General features: G+C 43.0%; 1 protein-coding gene across 5 annotated transcripts in view; it reads left to right on the forward strand.

Annotated features, from left to right (window-relative positions):
* Positions 1-16,579, forward strand: part of LOC128406792 (connector enhancer of kinase suppressor of ras 2-like) — a 310,922-nt gene that overhangs the window by 199,116 nt on the left and 95,227 nt on the right. For all 5 annotated transcript variants that reach the window (XM_053374481.1, XM_053374479.1, XM_053374478.1 and 2 more), the window contains exons 10-13: positions 604-737; positions 2,255-2,466; positions 13,905-13,991; positions 15,231-15,484. In XM_053374481.1, coding sequence (XP_053230456.1) covers positions 604-737; positions 2,255-2,466; positions 13,905-13,991; positions 15,231-15,484 — 687 coding nt within the window. The remainder of the gene's footprint in view (positions 1-603; positions 738-2,254; positions 2,467-13,904; positions 13,992-15,230; positions 15,485-16,579) is intronic.

Genomic DNA, 16,579 nt, shown 5'->3' on the forward strand with positions numbered 1-16,579 from the left:
CGTTGGGTCTTTTACATTCTATCCTGTTAAATCCCCACTGCTTTTCCATAACTCCTTTGGTTAGTTGAAGCCCCCTGGCCACTGCAAAAGGTGCTGGTACTCTTCATTGGAGTCTGCCATCAGGGGGCAAGGTAAAGCACTGGTGCAGGGGCATCTGTGCTCAGGGTCAAAATGCAATAGGTAAGTTGTTGTTTGATTTGATTTGCTCCTTGAGGTCCCATAATGGGAGATGACCTGGATTGAATCTTGTACTTTATCCATGTTACCAGCGATTTACTACCATCAGTAAGGTGTTATTTTTTAAAAAAATTAAAAAGCATGGGAGATTATTATTGTGGTGGGATGGAAAGGGAAAGAGTGGCCTTTGCTATTGTGCCATCTTCTTGGAGCTTCCAGTGCTTCTACTAAATAGAGTAATTTCTGCAAATATCTCTTTTGGGGAGAAATTCTTGTTGCAGCCAATTTAGGAGAGAGATTCCAATAAGTTGCTGGTGCCTGCTGGGGCAGTGAATATTCCAGTTTTGTTGCGTTGGCAAAAAAGAAGAAGAAAGGTTAGAACTGGCTAGAGTATTCATTGTGTGCTCTCTCCTTCTCTCTCTCCAGCCTGTTATTCCTACCAGCCCTACTAGCAGTTGCACAACACCAACCAGCACGATGGGCATGGGCTCAAAAATGGACAGCTCGACTCTCCAAGATGTTTTCATCCTCTCCCCTATGTCAGGACTCTATGGCCCCAGGTATCCCTTGCCCTTTGACAATAATCTTGGCTTTGCATAGCTGTAATTTCAGGCTAGAGAACAGAAAGAGTCTCTCTTTCTATCAGGCTTTCTCCCTTGCAAGTGCACTCGTGCGCACACGTAGAGCCATTAATTCAAATGCAAAAAAAAAAAAAAGGTCACAGCAATTAGTGCATTGGAGCAGAGAATACTCTTACCCTGTCACTCTCCTGTGCATGGTAGAGAATGAGAAAACCCTGCGCTCCTGTCCTGTCTCTGATGCCACTGAACATTCAAGTGCGGGCATAACTAAGGCATGCATGTTTAAAATCAGTGGGCATGTGTCCAGACCACACAATCAATATCCCAGATGGAATCTGCAATTCAACCCCACGATATGGATGCATGCATATCTGCCCAATTTCAGGGAGTGCATTCCTCCAGTTGTAGTTGGACTCCGGCTCCCATGCATCCCAGCCAGCATGACCAGTGGTTGGGGTTCATAGGAGCTGGTAATATTTGGAGAGCCACATGTTCCGCACTCATGTTTGAATGTGAATCCAAATGTACAAGTCTACTGGCACTGGCCATATGACAGTGTGCTTGATGAGAGGCAAGTGAAGGGGCCTTCCCACTCCCTGATACATGTAAGGAGAGAACAGGTAAGTGTATCATCCAATCTGTCTTAGGACAGAGAAGGCTTGCTGTCATGTGAAGGGATGGTGTGGCTTAATGGTTTGAGTGTTAGACCAGGACCATCCTGCATGCATGCAAATTTAAAAGGGGAAACGCTTAAAATGAGGGAAGGGCTGTAGCTTGGTATGCAGAGCAGATGCTTTAGCACTGAACATCCTAGGTTCAATCTTTGGTATGTCCAGGTAGTGCTGGGGAATGATTCTGCATGGAAACCTGGAAACCTGTTGCTATTTCATAGAATCATAGAATTGTAGAGTTGGAAGGGACCGCAAGGCTCATTGAATCATTGAATCTAACCCCCTGCAGTGCAGGAGTCTTTCAGCTAATGTGGGGCTCGACTCCTAAAAATCTGCACAGAAATCCAAAGTTAATGAATAAATAAATATACTTCCAATGCTTTCCGGGGTCTCCAAGCACTGCCCTTGCCCTCTCAATCCTACCCCACATTTTTTAAGCAAAATCCAAAATACAGCATCAAGCCAACTGCAGCCTGGAGCAGCTAACCCACAGGACTCCTTCTCCACCACTGGATGTCTCAAAGGAAAGCCATTGCTTCCCCCAAGTAGAAATGATCTGCCGCCATACCAGGCTTGTATTTTCAAGCACCAGTCATTGACTTTGCACCCCTCTTTTTGTTGACTATTTTAGGACTAAATAGGAGACCAATGAGAGCCCCACATGTGCTTTCTGGGGGAGAGCAGGATACGACCTATAATAATAGTGCAACAATATATGGCATGCTTATTCTTTGTACTGGATGTGAAAGCATAGGTTATCTCTCTGCAGCTTTTCATTACTGATGCTCCTCCGATTTGCCGTTTTGCTCATTTCTTCCCCTACAGAGATGATCTTGGAATGGTGTCTTGCGATGATGTCAGCAAGTATGGCGGTGGAAAGTCTGGGATGAAGGGTTCTGAGTCTCCCAGCTACTTTTTGGAGCACGAAAGCGGGAAGTATTACACGTTAATCGAAGGCGAGGGCCACCCAGTAAGCTCTGAATATGAAAGAGGGAGAGCGACAGGGGTGCGACGAAGAGAAAAGACACCCACACATGGTACACTTTCCTTTTGTTTTCTTGTTGTTATTTCATACAATGGTAGGTCACTCCACAGCCTAAGTTCAGCTGGGAAACTGTGATCTTATTCTGAATGGCCATGATGGAAAATGGTGGTTTCCTAAGGGTGACCCACACCCCAAATATGTGTTTCAGCACACAGCCATGACAGCTGGTTACTGGGCAATACTGCCCAGAGAAGGTTTGTCTATTAGGGCAAATGGGTCACTGCCCCACCAACCACAGTCTGTCTTCAGCCAGCCCCTACAACCAGTCCAGTCCAGAGGATGGCACTGCCAGTCACCTTCCTCCTTCTCCTCCTCCTCCTCGGTCACAGTGCAGCCTTTCAAAACTCAGCAAGGAGAAGGATGGGGGCAAATCCAGAATGGGTCAGCTTTGCTTGGCTCTGGCTCTGGTGCTACCCATGGTTAGACTCCCTGCCCAGTGGTCACCGGCCACCACTGATAATGGCCAAATAGGTGGCCAAATAACCTGTCCTGGTATAAGGCACCATCCTAAGCTCTCCAATAGCTTTGCGCAAGTGATGAGCCCTTAGATATTTCACTGATATCATGATTCCAGTTGTGGGAATCTCTTCCATTTGAGAAGAGGATGAGGAATGGGAGAGGATAGCCATTGTTTCCTTTTCAGACACAGGTGTCCAACTTGTGCAAGCATTAATAAACATTGCTTATATGATTGCAAAGAGGTTTGCTCTCCCTGTTTCACTTGGACAGGTTCTGAAGCTGATTGGTAATCGATTCCCTAGAAGTGCTGGCCTGGAAACTCATTAGCTTTTGCTCCCAGTCTTTACTTTTTGCATGGCTGTCGAAAGAAATGACAATAAATCTGATTCTGAGAGATGGATGTCTTGTTGACGCACCAGGTGACCTGTTGGAACTTGTACAGTGCACAGAACAGTTTCTGTTCCAGTGCTGTAGCGGCTCCCTTGCAATGATTCGTTTAAGTAGCTCAAACTCAAGGGGGGCAGATCTATCAATGCCTGTCAGGTATGATAGCTAAATGCAGCCTCAGTGTTTAAATGCAGCATACTGCTGAGAGGTAAAAAGGGAATGGGCATCTCTATCATGTCTTGCATATCAGTTTTCCAATGGCATCTGTCTGACTTCAGCTGGGATCAAATCAGTCCTTAGTTTGAGCTCAAGTTCGCAGCTCATTGTCTGACCACATGGCTTTGCATGAAAAAGGTTCTAGATTCAATTTTGGCATCTCCACGTAGGAGTGGAAAAAAGCTGCGGTCTGAAATCCTGGACAGCAGCTGCCAATGGGTGTAGTAAACGATATTGAAACAGATGGACCAATGGTCAGAGTTAATTTAAGGCACCGCCATAAGTCTGCATTATACTGAGTCACACCATCTAGTTTAGAATTACTAATCACCAGATGTTGTTGGACTACAACTCCCATCAGCATTGCCAATGGTCAGGGATGGTGGACACTGTAGTCCAAAACATCTGGAGCGTACCACGTTGGAGAAGACTGCTCTATAATATCAAGTCTCCCAATTAGTCAGCATGGCATAGGGTACAGTGTGTTGATATTGGAATAGGGACACTCAGGATCAAATCCCTATTCTGCTATAAAACATATTGGATGAACCTGGGCTAGCTGCTCTCGCTCAGCCTAGCCTACCTCCATAAGGGTATCAGTGAGGGGAAATCTTACATACATTTCCCCTGAGCTCTGTGCTGGAACAACAGGCTTGAAATATGATGAATAAGTAAAAAAGAAGACAAGGAAACAGAAATATGTCTCTATGCCCCTGAGTAGAACATCTGTGGTTTCTCCTTTGGCAGATGTTTAAAAGAACTTGTAACTAGGTCATGTCCAAAGTGGGGTTTTAAAAGTCAGGTGCAAAGGAAATGAAAGTCCTCTGAAGCAACACCATGAGAGGTTCTGCTGGGAAAGAAGACACATTAGCCAGGAAGCTGGATGCAGAGATTGCACTGAAGAGTGGATATCTGTCACATAGTGTAGAATAGCTTCTTCTTTCTTACTTTTGAAAAACAGTTCTTTGAAATTTGAACTGTCTTTTCTCTGCTTTCTTTGAAATGAGAATTTCCAATGTGTTGGTTGCTCCCAAAAGGATTAGACATGACAGTCATTTCTAGAATTTATAGCACAGATTCTGGTAGCTGTTTTAAGGCTTCCCCTTGCCCCACGGCAATCTCCCTGGTCTTTTTCCAACACATTAAATAGATAGCTCCATAGGCATCATAAGGAAAGTATTAAGGTTGAGTTTTGATATTTGATGCATTTGATACATTTTAGTGGGATGGATGCATTCATAAAAATCTTGTGGACTATCGACCTAGGCTTTCTTGATTCCTTTTAGCATGCAAACATATATTTCCATGGCTCCTTCAAAGTTTCTGCAAAACACAGAGGAACTGTGCGGAGTACTATGCAGCCCTAAAGATGAACAAATTGATTGATTTATAAGCTCTTGGGGGTGGAGGGGAAGAGGCCATGACATCAGTTTAAGTCACAACAAATGTAATACTTTTCAAAGTGACACAAAATCTCATGTTGGTTAGCAAAACAAGGGATGGGAATCTGTCAGTTCCTCAGCTCTGTTACTCATTTTTCCAATCTAAAGTTTAGCTCTTCACATTTCCACATCAGTTTGTGATTTTAAAAAAGATATTAAAAAGTCCTCATGAAAATGCATCAGAATTTTTGTGCAAATTTATCCTAATATGCACATTTTGTATTCAGTTTTGCCTACTGATGTGAATTTTTCTATCTTATTTTCACTAATATGTGCCTTTTTGTTCACATTCATTGTGAATCTTGAAAGATGGTTGTGCTTCAGTTCACACATTGTTTCTGAAAGTGCAGGTGAACTTGGCCCACCTTTATATGCAACCTGAATTGATTTTCTGCCCCATCCTTAGCTGCAGTGCATTCTCATAGCTACCCATTGAGAACCACGTTGCTCCGTTAGAGAATAGTAACAACAGCAAGTGCAATACTTTTCTTAGAACTGATTAACTACCGTATTTTTCGCCCTATAGGACGCACTTTTTCCCCTCCAAAAATGAAGGGGAAATGTGTTTGCGTCCTATGGGGCGAATGCAGGCTTTCGCTGAAGCCTGGAGAGCGAGAGGGGTATGTGCTGGGCTCCTGCTGCTTGCGGAGAGTTGCCTGCATGCTGAAGCCTGTGCGCGCTGAGCTCAGCACATCCAGGCTTCGCGCACCTCTCAGCAAGCAGCAGGAGCCAGCGCTGGGCTCCCACGGCTTGCAGAGAGCTGCCTGTTCTGGGGGCTGGGATCGGGGGAAGCTCGGGCCTGTGGGGGGAAATAATTTTCCCCCTTTATTTCCCCCCCTAAAAACTAGGTGCGCCTTATGGGACGGTGCGTCCTATAGGGCGAAGAATGCGGTACATCAAAAAGTGGTGACCAAGCTGTTGAATTCTCCAGAACTCTTCTGAAGGCTGAATGCTTAATGAAACAAAACAACAACAAAAAAACAGAAAGAGGATTGTTGAGAGGAAGGATATCGCTGACAACATGAAAAGCTCCTGCCTTCTTAAGATGGAAAGGAGGAGTTTTTGTGCAGATGTGGAAACACACAGAAGTTATCACATACCTAGGTATTAGGGAGAAATTTGATTCAGTTCGCATTTTAATGAGAACCTACCTAATTTGCTCTTCCCAAAACAATATGCAGATCAAAATGCAGTCGCGCTTTTTCCTAATTTTGTCATGCAATTCTCCAAGCAAAAAATGTACATAAAACTGCATATGTTAGGGGGAAACTTAGAAAAGCGTTTATTGTTGAAAATAACATACAACAATGCAAACATACAAAAACAATGCAATACAATACAATATACAAAACATTTGGGGGAAGTGCTTGCAGATCCAATGCTCTGGTTGCTGCTGCATTCCAGGGTCACGGCCACAACTTAGGAGTAGCCCTTGAAGCACAGAGCTGGGTTTGGAACAGTTGAGGAGGTGTAAAAGATAAGGAATTAAAAGTTTGGCTGCTGGGAACCCTAACTGGAGGGAGATATGAATCCTTAAAGGAGTTTTATTACATGTGGGTGATTTTCTCTCCTTATTGCGTACAAATCAGCACTTGGCTGAGGTGTGTTATTCGATTGACACTTGAGAGCAGAACTTAAGTAGGACTTAATACAACTACCATCTTCATTCTCTGCTTTTTCCCTGAGCCACAAAAATCTGGTTGGCATTTTGCCTTAATAGTAGGATCAAAGCGAAGATGGAATGGCTTTGCCTTTAAAAAAAAGAAAAAGTGAGCCAATAAGGTGGATTTGGCTTGCTTTCATAAAGTCTGAGTGAACAATGACTTCTAGCTAAGACACCAGCTACATTATACTAGAGCTGGGTTCCAGTAGCGTTTGGATTTTCTTCTGATCTTCACATTTGGTCTGCGGCATCTCTTTGAAGGAAAAAATATATTAGCAGATGAAAGCTGCGTTCTTAAAAATTGCAAGGTCATTTCACCTATAACATTAATGCAACGTGTTTCTGCTGCAACCCAACCACATCGTTTTAATAATGTTTCATAGGCACCTGCATGCCCGAAAACTTTTGGTAAACAACATGCAGTCATTGCTTGAGCTTCCATAACAGCATAGAGTGTTCATGGATGTTCTAATGGCAATAGGATGTTGTGTAAGTGAATAAGTTTCAGCAGGGAATTAGTTCAGGATGAAATCTTCACATAGCCCTTGGGAAATAGGAGCTGTGACCTACTGGCAGGGAAGATTTGGAGAGTGGACATCTCTAGGGTCTGAAGGCCAAGGAGGAAGTGTCATGACAGTCAATTTCACATTGGTTTGGATACCATATCTTTAAGCACCAGGCAAAAACATTCATCTTCTCTCAGGCCATTGCCTAATTAAACAATTTATGGCATTTTAAATGTGGGGTGGGGGTGGTTTGTTTGTTACTATGATGTGCATTTTTTGTGTTTTTATATTGTAAACCACCTCTGGTCCTGGATGAAGGGCAGTATAGAAATGTAATTTATTATTATTATTATTATTATTATTATTATTATTATTATTATTATTCCCTGCACATTTGGCTGGGTTGCCCAACACTAATAATAATGACGATGGCTTCCAACACTAATAATAATAATAATAATAATAATAATAATAATAATAATAATACATTAATAGTAACAATCTGATCCAATATAAAAGTCACAATAAGTTTAAAATAAACAACTAATATCAAATAAAGCAATATTCAATAATCCGTTAGAATCAGTAAAATTAAACATCAGCAAATAATAATTAAACAGTTTACACTTATCAATTACAATAAAGAATTACTAATCTACAATCAATAAAAATAACAGCAAATCACAATGCATAAAATACCACAAAGCATACAAAACCATGTAAAAGGATCAAATTAAGAAACAAGGGCACACAACTTATAAAATTAATTTTCAGAAATATCCCTGAACTCCTTTCTTCCCAGCTGCTTCTGCTGATCTCAAAGTCATGGTCTGGAAAAGGCTCCCAAAGAGGGCTGGAGGGTTGGGCAAGGCAGGTGGAAAAGCCAATGCCTGCAGAAAATCTCTCTCAGATGGAGCCATTCCCATTTTGAACAATTTTGTTGTTTAGTCATTTAGTCATGTCCGACTCTTTGTGACCCCATGGACCAGATCACGCGAGGCACTCCTGTCTTCCACTGCCTCCAACAGTTTGGTCAAACTCATGCTGGTAGCTTCGAGAACACTGTCCAACCATCTCGTCCTCTGTTGTCACCTTCTCCTTGTGCCCTCCATCTTTCCCAACATCAGGGTCTTTTCCAGGGAGTCTTCTCTTCTCATGAGGTGGCCAAAGTATTGGAGCTTCAGCTTCAGGATCTGTCCTTCCAGTGAGCACTCAGGGCTGATTTCATTCAGAATGGGTAGGTTTGATCTTCTTGCAGTCCATGGGACTCTCAAGAGTCTCCTCCAGCACCATAATTCAAAAGCATCAATTCTTTGGCGATCAGCCTTCTTTATGGTGCAGTTCTCACTTCCTCCTCCTCCTCCTCCTCCTCCTCCTCCTCCTCCCCTGTCCATCTGGCTGGGTTTCCCCAGTGCTGGGTCCATAACTTCTCAAGTGGGAACCAGTGTAGTGTAATGGTTAGAATGAGGGACTAGGTTGTTGGAAACCAGGGTTCAAATCCCTACTCAACCAAGAAGCTCACTGCATGTCCTTGATGCAGTTATTATATCTCAGCCTCACCAGACAGTTGGTGTGAGGATAAAATGGAGAAAGGGAGTACCACATATGTCTCCTTGGGGTCCTTGAAGGAAAGGTGGGATATAATTATAATTAGCAGTAGTAGGACCCTTTCCATAATAATAATAATAATAATAATAATAATAATAATAATAATACCAACAAATTTTGCCCAAATTTTGGAGCAGAGAAAAACTGCCTCCCCATTTTCAGATTTCAGTGTTGGGGCAAAATTTACAGAAGCTACCATATTTTTTTTGCCCCAGAATGCCACTCAGAGTGAAACAATGTCAAGCTGTAGCATCATTGGAGGTATTTTGAGAAAATAAACAAAGCAGCCATAAGCCTAGGAAGAGCCTAGAAGAACAAAGGTGAGCTTTACAGCCCCATGTTTGAAATTTGCTACATCCCTGAAATGAGATGGATTCGCCCCAAAGCTGCAAACAAAGTGTCTATTTGTTCAGTCCTAATTTTAACACTTGACCCTGAGTGTTTTTACGCCCACCTTGAACACTTTAGGCATAGCTGTTGGGCTATGGGAACATGGGGTGACCTAGGCCCACAAGGGGAAAAGGTGCAGAGCTGTGTTTTATGTTCTGCCAAATTAAGAGTTTCTCTCCTGTCATTCTAATATATTGTGCCACACAAAGGTGCTTTGCAGACAGGTAGTTCAGAGCAGGAGAGAGAGTGATTGAGAGAGAGAGAGGTTGCTGTAAACAACCTGCAGTCTCCTGGGATGCAGATAGGGCAACTTGAGACAATAACAAAGCAAAGGTGGTTGGAGAAGAAAGGAAAAGGAAGCATGTAATTGGTGAAATATTGCTTTGTAGGAAACAGCCTATTGCAGATGATGTCATTCTCTGAGCTGATATTTCTATTTCATTTGTTTATTTTGGCAGATACACAAGCCGATCCTCCCCACTCCCCTCCCAACTTGATTTTTTAATTCAGTAACAAAAGTGCTAGATCAAGTTGGAGGCTATTTCAGGTATAGACAAATTGCATTCGTGCTAGAGCTTGTGAAGAAAGTTGCTGGTGAGCAGGTGCATGGTTGGGGTTGTGTCCAACTAAGCTCAGCTCAGAATAGACCCAATGGAATGAATGAAGAGGTTATGTCCATTGATTTCAGAGAGTATGATTTACATTGGACATCAACCCTAGTCTCTCTCTTTCAGTTGATTTATGCATCCATCTTCATAAGTGCACTCCAAAGGTCCATCCTGTACATCATCCTACTTCTTCCTAGGGATGGTTGGCCACTTCAGTTTCTATGCACCCCAGTGCAAACTGTCCTGATCTGCACCTCCAGAACTAATCCGTTGATTGGGATGTAAACAGGACAGGACTGAATTATGAGTGAACACAGGCAAAATGTGGATCGACCATAAACAAATTGATCCATCCCTGTCTCCCATGTTCTTCTAGCAAGAACATAAGCAGGCAGGAACATAAGAAGTTGTCTCATGTTGCGTCAGACCTCTGGTTCATTTAGCTTACTACTGTCTACACTGACTGGCAGCAGATCTCTCAGCCCTACCTGGAGATGCCAGGGATTGAACCATCTGCGTGCAAAGCTGAGCTATGGCACTTCCCCAGGAAGGCAACAGCCCTCTTCCCTGGTGTGTCACTGCTGACAATTAGTATTCCATGACATACTGCTTCTGAACCTGGAAGTCCTATTTAGCTATTTGTGGCTAATAGTTGCTGGTAGATCTCTCCAGCACTTCTCGTCCTTCTCTCAAGCAAAGTTACCTTTGCAAAGGGGTGTGGGGAACCAGTGATAGGGTGGGCTCAATGGATGTGTAGTAGTGGGTGGGGCAGCAGATGTGATTCTAGTAGGATATGGTCCAGCCATGCACAACAAGACGTTTCTACACTTGCATTTCTCCATCCAAGCAAGAGGCATCATTACAGTTCAAGGATACATTCCCATCAGGCAAAAGAACTGGATAATGTGAAGTAAGACCAGTGAGGGGTGTGGCCTGAGAAGGAGGCTTGGCTTTGGGAGAGTCCCAAGGGCCAGAAAGGGAAGACCAGGGACCAGATTTAACACATGGGCCAGAGTTTCCCAGTCCTGCTCTTGAGCATAGGTTTTCTCCTCACCAACAAGAGTAGGTTTGCTCAAGTAGCAAGGAAATTTGGTTGAACTCCCCATATTTGCTTTGTGTTTTAGGGTTCTGAGGAAAAAAACCTATTTAGAATGACTCAAACTTTTCACTAGACTCCTCTTAGAAAGCTCAGAAAACCTGAATCTATTACGAGCCAGGGAGCACTCATCTGTCACTATCACCAGGTTGAACACATCAAATAACAGCTCTGAAAATTCTACTCTTGTGAAAATTTTGCATATGCCTTGTAAACAATAGTTCTGGGCATGTGATGCCACAGTTCAGGAACAAAGATTATCTGCTAAGATAATGGGGATTTTTAACATATACGGTATGAAGGGCATACACATTTCTCTTTAAAATGCTTGCAGGAAGCAGGTGGGAGAGGGTTTGGTATTTGAAAAGGGAAAGCTGATATGTTGATCTTTTGGAACGAATGAAGCACAGCTATATGCAGGTAGGTAGGACCATAAAAAGCTGTCCTATATTGAGTCAGAGCATTGGTCCATCTAATTGAGTATGGTCTGCACAGATTGGCAGTGGGCTTGCCAGGGTTTCAACCAGGAGTCTTTCCCTCGTCCTTGAGGATGCTAAAGGCTGAAGCTAAGACCTTCTGCATTCAACTATTGAGCTATGGTCTAGCTCCAAGTACACAAACCACATTGTACTTTTAGTAATATGAAGATTCTGGAATGCAGATGGTATGCTTCTGAGTCTTGTGCTTCCCCCATCTCCCCCCCCCCGGCTGCCACCGCCTCTCTGTTCTAATATATAACTGATTATTGCAAAATTCATAGTAATAAGGCAACAAGATAAATAAAAACCTAATTGCTTTCATCATATTCTGCAAGATTGTAATCGGGGAGTGGGGTGCAACCTGGCCTCTTCAAAGCATGTAATGACATTCTGAATTAATGGCATCTCATTTAGCAGGCGGAAGAATCGGTGAATATGTGTCACAAATCAGTAAACAGCAAGCTTCATTTATCCATCTGCGTAGCTGCGCATTGAATCTTTGTTGGTGTGTATGTGTGTGTTGCTTTCTCCTTACACACACACAGAGAGAGAGAGAGAGAGAGAGAGAGAGAGCGCACAAAATTGAGGAAATGAGCTATTGGAGTGGAAGAAAAGAGAAAAGAAATTCTTGATTTTGTTCAGTATTTTTTTTTCTCCAGCTCTGGGTTTATTTTGGGAGCTGGAAGATTGGTCAATGTCTAATGTTTCAGAAAATAACCCGAGTGTCTCAAGCGAACAAGCCACAAAACCAGAGCCAGACTGACATTTGCTAAGGTGGTGTGTGTGTGTGTGTGTGTGTATAAAAGTCGGCTGTGTGTTTCAGATGAGAGTTGACTCATGAACTGGAGGGTGGTTTTTATGTGTTGATGATAATGTGCACTGACAATGTCAGAAATATGATCCCACATAGCCAGTTTTACAGAACTGCTTCTCCCTTAATGCTGCCACTTCTCCAGCTTCCCCTTGCTTTCTCGGTTGAGAATTAAAAGTGTTGAAATACACAGCCAGTGTGATGACAGGGCACACTTGAAAGATTTGTATGAATAAAACATCGGTTTTAGATCTCTGTTTCAAATCAACTTAAATATAGTCTTGGAGATCATTCTACAGCATCCAGCATCACAATGGAGGAGAGTCCATGATTCTTCAGAGAAAGGTTGGCCTGTTTCTTAACCCAATGGTTAGGCATAGGACAGAATAGGACAAGTATAATTGGCCACTGTGAAACGTGTGTTGGTGACCTCGTTGTTAGACTATTGTAATGTGAGGCTTCCGTTGCAGCTGATCTGGAGGCTGAGCGATATCCTGTCGCTTACTTACAGAGTTCTCAATAACTCTGGACCAGATTACCCAAAAGACTGTCTATCCCTCCACTGCCCAGTAACAGCATTAAGTTTGACAAATGGAACCTGGTTAGTTTTGCAACAGAGCTTGATGGTTATCAGCTCATGGTAACAGAAGGGTGGGATTTTTCACCATTACCACCAAAATTGTGGAATGCTCCACTTGATTAAATACAGGAGTCCCCACTGGATATTGGCATTCCATCAATCTCCTTGCTTGAATACCTTGCTTTGATTGCTGTTTTAACTGTTGTGGTTATTTATTATTTATTTTAACTATGGGTGTTTTAATGTAGTTATTTTACTATGCATTTTAATTGCAGGTTACTGTATTTTGATAATTTGTTTTATCGTTTTTTTCTGCCATTGGTTTTTATTTTTCTGTGAACTGCCTTGGGTTTTCTTCTTGAAATTAAACGAGGACAAATAATAATATTAATAGCAACAACAACAACAGGGGGTTTTTAGTTCAAAAATTAAAAGAATAACACATGACGTGAATGAAACTGGATTGAGGTTCAGCCTAAAGTCAGCTTCTATCACCCCTGACAAGCACTAATTTTCTCTACACGTTGCTTTTAAGGAATGCAGGAACAAGCAAAACAGAAATAATATAGGATATACCACTTTAAACAGTCATGCCCTCCCTAAGAATCCAGGGAGCTGTAGTTAGTTAAGGGTACCTAGACTTGTTAGGAGACACCCTTGTTCTCTTCAGAACGCTCCAATTCCCAGAGTTCCTTGAGAAGGATTGATTGTTAAAACATCCTGTTTTAAAGTAGTGCAATACTGCTTTAAATGATATTGAAGATTGGGCCATATTCTCATTCTAAAGCAAGAATAGAGAACCTGCGGCCCTCTAGTTGTTGTTGAACTACCACTGCTGCTATTTCTGAACACTGGCTGTGCTGATTGGGGCTGACGGGAGATGGAGTGCAACACCACTTGGAAGGCCACAGATTCACCATATTTGTCCTACAAAGGAAGTGAGAACTTATTTTTCCCTGCAGGCCTTTCCTTCTGAATAGGGGAGCGAAAAGGCGAACCACTGGCTACTTGCTATTTTACAATTCCATTACATTCCAGAGACTAGAACCAGGTACCGTCAACTGCGTCAAATTGCTAAGATTTTCCTGCCAACTCCACATGCACAGTGCCTTTCTAGTGCTAACTAATTCTTCTTTTAATGAATTCCAGAATGTTGATTGGCTTCCCTTTGCACTTTCCCCCCAGGTGATCTGAGGCCAGTTTCTATGCCTACAGAATACAGCTGGATAGGAGAATCAAAAGAGCCAAATATGTTCAAGAGGGGTAGCCGAGGTGAGTGTACGCACAAGTGCAAGCACTTGAAGTGTGGATTTTCAGGACCCAGCCTATTGCTATGACCGTTATTTATTTAAACCATTCTTGATTCTGAATGTTACAGTGCTGAAACCCACCATGGGCCATGCAGGTAAAGAGCAGGAAATACTGTTACAACTACAAAAACATTATTCTGCGGTTTGTGTATACACACATAAGCACACATACATACCCTCCAACATGTCACAACGAAAAACTGGGTTGCCATCTTCCGGGGCCACACTCCCGTGTGAGTCACATGACCTGCAAGAGATCACGGCTCTGAAAAAAGTGCAAGATTTATAGGGGCAAGATCGCAGTGCAAAATTGCATGAGATTGCAGTGCCCAGAATGGCCCCTGTGCTCTTACAGAAAAAATGGGATGTCCTGGTTTTTCTGGGACAGTTTAGGGGTATGCACATGGTTACGGGTTTATATATATGACCTTTGCTAATCTAGCTCATTTGCTTCCTTCAAAAGTCCTCAGACATTTCACCCAAGCAAGAGCCTCTAAATCAGGGTTGGGAAACCTGACACACCAGGCATTGTTGGACTAGAACTGCCATCATCCCTGATCATTGACCATGCTGGCTGGGAACTGATGGCGCCTGCTGTTAGCAACATCTGGAGGGCCACAGATTATCTGCTCCTGCTCTAAATTGACCTCAGAATTTCACTTCTGTTCAAACTATGCAGTGATTCTATTTTGTAGACTTTTTGGACGTGGATTTGGAGGACCCATGCAAGAACAAAGAGACAATGTCTACGTTTATTTCCCCAGGGGAAGGGACAAAAGGAATGTGCATTTTGTAGTTATCATGCCATACAGAGCTGTGGTTTGTTGTGCCAAAGAACAGTAATTTTAAAAGGGTTGTTTTTGTTTCTGGGTAAGAAGGCTGTTTGGATCAATAGACTGGGAAGAGCTGATAGAATAGCTGTGTTTTGTTTCCTCTTTGTGTGCGTGTTTGTGCGTCTTAAAAAAACATATTCAGGTCTAAAAATGGCATGCAGTGGTGCAAACCATTGTGGCTTGTGGGTTCCCCTGAAAATGTCACGTTAAAGGCATCAAGAAAGAAGCTGCTTGGGGCTTCTCCTTATGTATCTCCACCCCACTCCTGGTCACAAAAGTATGTTTGAGTTTCCATCAGCATTGAACCAAAGCTTGCTACCTTCTTTAGCTTCTTCTGCCTCATTTTTTTCTGCTTCATCCCATAACAGACTCTGAGAATTCACTCCTGCGATACCTGAGTGATGACAAAATATTGGTGATCCAGGAAGAGCCATTGACTCAGAAGGACAACAAGCGGGATACGGGTCGCAGGTCAAGGAAAAAGGGCAAGAACAGTGGCAGCCCCAACTATCCCATAAGCCCATCCATGTTGACCTCTTCTATAAACGTACGGCTTGAATCCGGACAGCAAGATGCCTTGAATTTCTCCTTAGCTGAGAGCAACACTGTTCCACTTTATCACGTAAGATTCCTTAACGTACATTTGACTTTTGTGGATTGGTTTGTGCCAACGAGATGGGATGAGCCAAGAAGATGGACCTGAGATGACTCTGTGTGTGTGTGTGTGTGTGTGTGTGTGTGTGTGTGTAAGTATGTATGTATGTATGTATATATGTATATATATGTATATATATATATGTGTGTGTGTGTATGTATATATGTGTATACATATGTATATATACTCTTTCGGCTTGTCACATCTTCCTGAGGAGAAAGTTCCACAAATGTGGTACCACCACCAAGGCATCCATGTTCCTCATATTTACCAATTGAATATTTGCTAAGGATGAGCCAGAGAGTGAGGCCTGTGATGCTCATCTTAAAGCTCAAGACAGATTCATGTGGTAGCCCACTGGGGGCCTTATAAACTCTCATGTTTGCATCCCACCCTTTCTCCGACGAGCTCAGCTCAGCATATATGGAGCTATTTCTTCTCATTCTGTGAGATTGGTTAGGCTGAGGTTGCATCAGTTTGTTTTTTAAAAGTTGCTGAGTTGTAGCTCTGTGAGAGGTCAACTACATTTTCCAGGATTCTTTGGGGAAAGTCATGTGCTTTAAATGTGGGTGTGACCTCCATCACAGTGACCAAACCTTTGGCCCTCCCTCCCTCCAAGATGACTCTGCACCTGCTCATGCCAGTAAAGGTAAAGGGACCCCTGACCATTAGGTCCAGTCGTGGTCGGCTCTGGGGTTGCGGGGCTCATCTCGCTTTAGTGGCTGAGGGAGCTGGCGTACAGCTTCCGGGTCATGTGGCCAGCATGACTAAGCCACTTCTGGTGAACCAGAGCAGTGCACGAAAACGGCGTTTACCTTCCCACTGGAGCAGTACCTATTTATCTACGTGCACTTTGACGTGCTTTCAAACTGCTCGGTTGGCAGGAGCAGGGACCAAGCAACGTGAGCTCACCCCATCGTGGGGATTCAAATTGCCGACCTTCTGATCGGCAAGTCCTAGGCTCTGTGGTTTAACCCACAGCACCACCCGCGTCCCTCTGCTCATGCCAGAGCACCATTTAAAAAAAAAAAAAACACACACACAACAGAATTATTTTCTAGA

This window comes from Podarcis raffonei, chromosome Z (assembly GCF_027172205.1).
Source record: "Podarcis raffonei isolate rPodRaf1 chromosome Z, rPodRaf1.pri, whole genome shotgun sequence".
NCBI classification, from domain to species: domain Eukaryota; kingdom Metazoa; phylum Chordata; class Lepidosauria; order Squamata; family Lacertidae; genus Podarcis; species Podarcis raffonei.